Here is a 1,644-nt window from a genome sequence, read left to right as displayed (position 1 = left end):
AATTCAACTTCTAATATTTTCCTAACGATCCAGGCCATTAAAATTACTAACTCGTATCCAAATAATTTCTCTTGCCCTAAAAAAATAACTTATTAGAATCTAAATAATAATTTGAGGACTCAATTGATAAAATTGAAAATTGACGTTACCATCAGAATAGTTAATTACTTAAATTAGTGACTAAATTGATCTTGAAAAAAAACTATTATGTCATAACTATAATCACTTGGAACTAAGAGACAAGGTAAAGATCTCACCAAACTTGGGTGACTTACCTTGTGATTTACCACTTTATTTTCCTAGACATCTCCCACGTGATTTTTCATATTGGAATCATAACCCCATTTTCCTTTATCTTCACGTGCATTCATAAACTTATCTCTTTCATCAAAGGGTATTGAAACACTTATCACCAAGAATAAGTTTGACACTAGCTCAAGCTTTGCGGCCGAAACCATGGCCGTTGTGCATCAACGAACCCACGGACATCTCTTATTGTATGATGGTAATTGAAGCGTGAGACCATGAGCGTACCCTCCGAAAACCTTATCTGAATAGAGGTTGTTGGAAACGTTGAATCCATAACAAGCCCCATAGATGGGGGTGGTGCAGTGGTAATACTACTGGCAGCAACAGTTGGCTTAGAAGGAGTAGAGCTTGAGTTGTTACTTCCAAGAGTTCTTCCAACACCATGAAACACACTTTGGGGCTTATTCGGTTCAAAATAGTTTTCATCCCGTCTAAGGAGATGAAGTTCCACTTTTGTTCTCGGATCAGCTAGTTGAAACTCTTTTGGACATTGAGACTGCATCACACTTTTGGTGTGATCCCATAACCGAGAACCAACTGGTTATGTGTTGAGACATGAGCAACTCTCAATCTCCCTCCAACCTCGCTGGCGACCACCTCGTGCTCCCACTGTCAAGGTAAATTTTGATACTTGATTTTTTTGTTCCATCAAAAGGCAGTTTGGTCAGGGGTGTTTGTAAGAAATGAATGAGGTCATATTAAGTTCAATTCAAAATGAGACCAAGATGTTGAATTTTGTAGAGAGTTACCAACCTGAGGAAACGCCTTTCATGGCCAAAAAGGAGGCAACAGACTCATTCTTTTGTGCGTAAAGATGAAATAATAGGGAGGGACGATGATAAAGCAAACTCTTGTTGGACTTGAAAGATAGAACCGGAAGAGTGAGGTCTGAGTGATTTAAGGTGGAGGTGGCGTGTGCTATCATCAATGAGAATAAAGGTGCGGTGCATGTAGCCATTATTACAAGTTCATGATGTGTCTATAAGTTATAGCTTCTTTTCTAACGTTTTTTTTAATAAAAACCAAACTGCCCTCACTTAAAACAAATATCTCTTATCTTATTGAGTGGTACTCAATTTCTTTAATAAAATAACAGTATGATTGAACCATTATTTGCCAACTACTTCATATCATTTCACAATAATGCACTAACGTATTTTATAATTCTCTTAAATTTATAATAAACAAGGGAGGAAAATTATAACTAATGTCCATGAATTTTCTCCATAATTCTTTTGAACATAATACTTTATAATTCTAAAACTTTTAGCCCCTAAATTGGGATGTGACAGGTTTCCTTGTGTGTTGATTTGTATTTCTGATATGGCATGGGCT

At 36.5% G+C, this 1,644-nt stretch overlaps 1 protein-coding gene across 1 annotated transcript; it reads right to left on the bottom strand.

Annotated features, from left to right (window-relative positions):
- Positions 1–430: 430 nt before the first annotated feature.
- On the bottom strand, positions 431–811 carry LOC120187680 (plant UBX domain-containing protein 5-like). Its single transcript, XM_039191340.1, has one exon. The coding sequence runs from the start codon at positions 809–811 to the stop codon at positions 431–433; it is 381 nt and encodes a 126-aa protein (XP_039047271.1).
- Between the last annotated feature and the right edge of the window lie 833 nt (positions 812–1,644).

The sequence above is a fragment of the Hibiscus syriacus genome, unplaced genomic scaffold (assembly GCF_006381635.1).
Source record: "Hibiscus syriacus cultivar Baekdansim isolate YM2019G1 unplaced genomic scaffold, ASM638163v2 tig00113725_pilon, whole genome shotgun sequence".
NCBI lineage: Eukaryota > Viridiplantae > Streptophyta > Magnoliopsida > Malvales > Malvaceae > Hibiscus > Hibiscus syriacus.
The sequence above is the reverse complement of the archived record's forward strand: the minus strand, read 5'-3'. Positions and strand labels throughout refer to the sequence as shown.

What these genes read in the sequence shown, in the direction of transcription:
- LOC120187680 (XM_039191340.1), bottom strand. Translation starts at nt 811, where the DNA reads ATGCAGTCTCAATGTCCAAAAGAGTTTCAACTAGCTGATCCGAGAACA.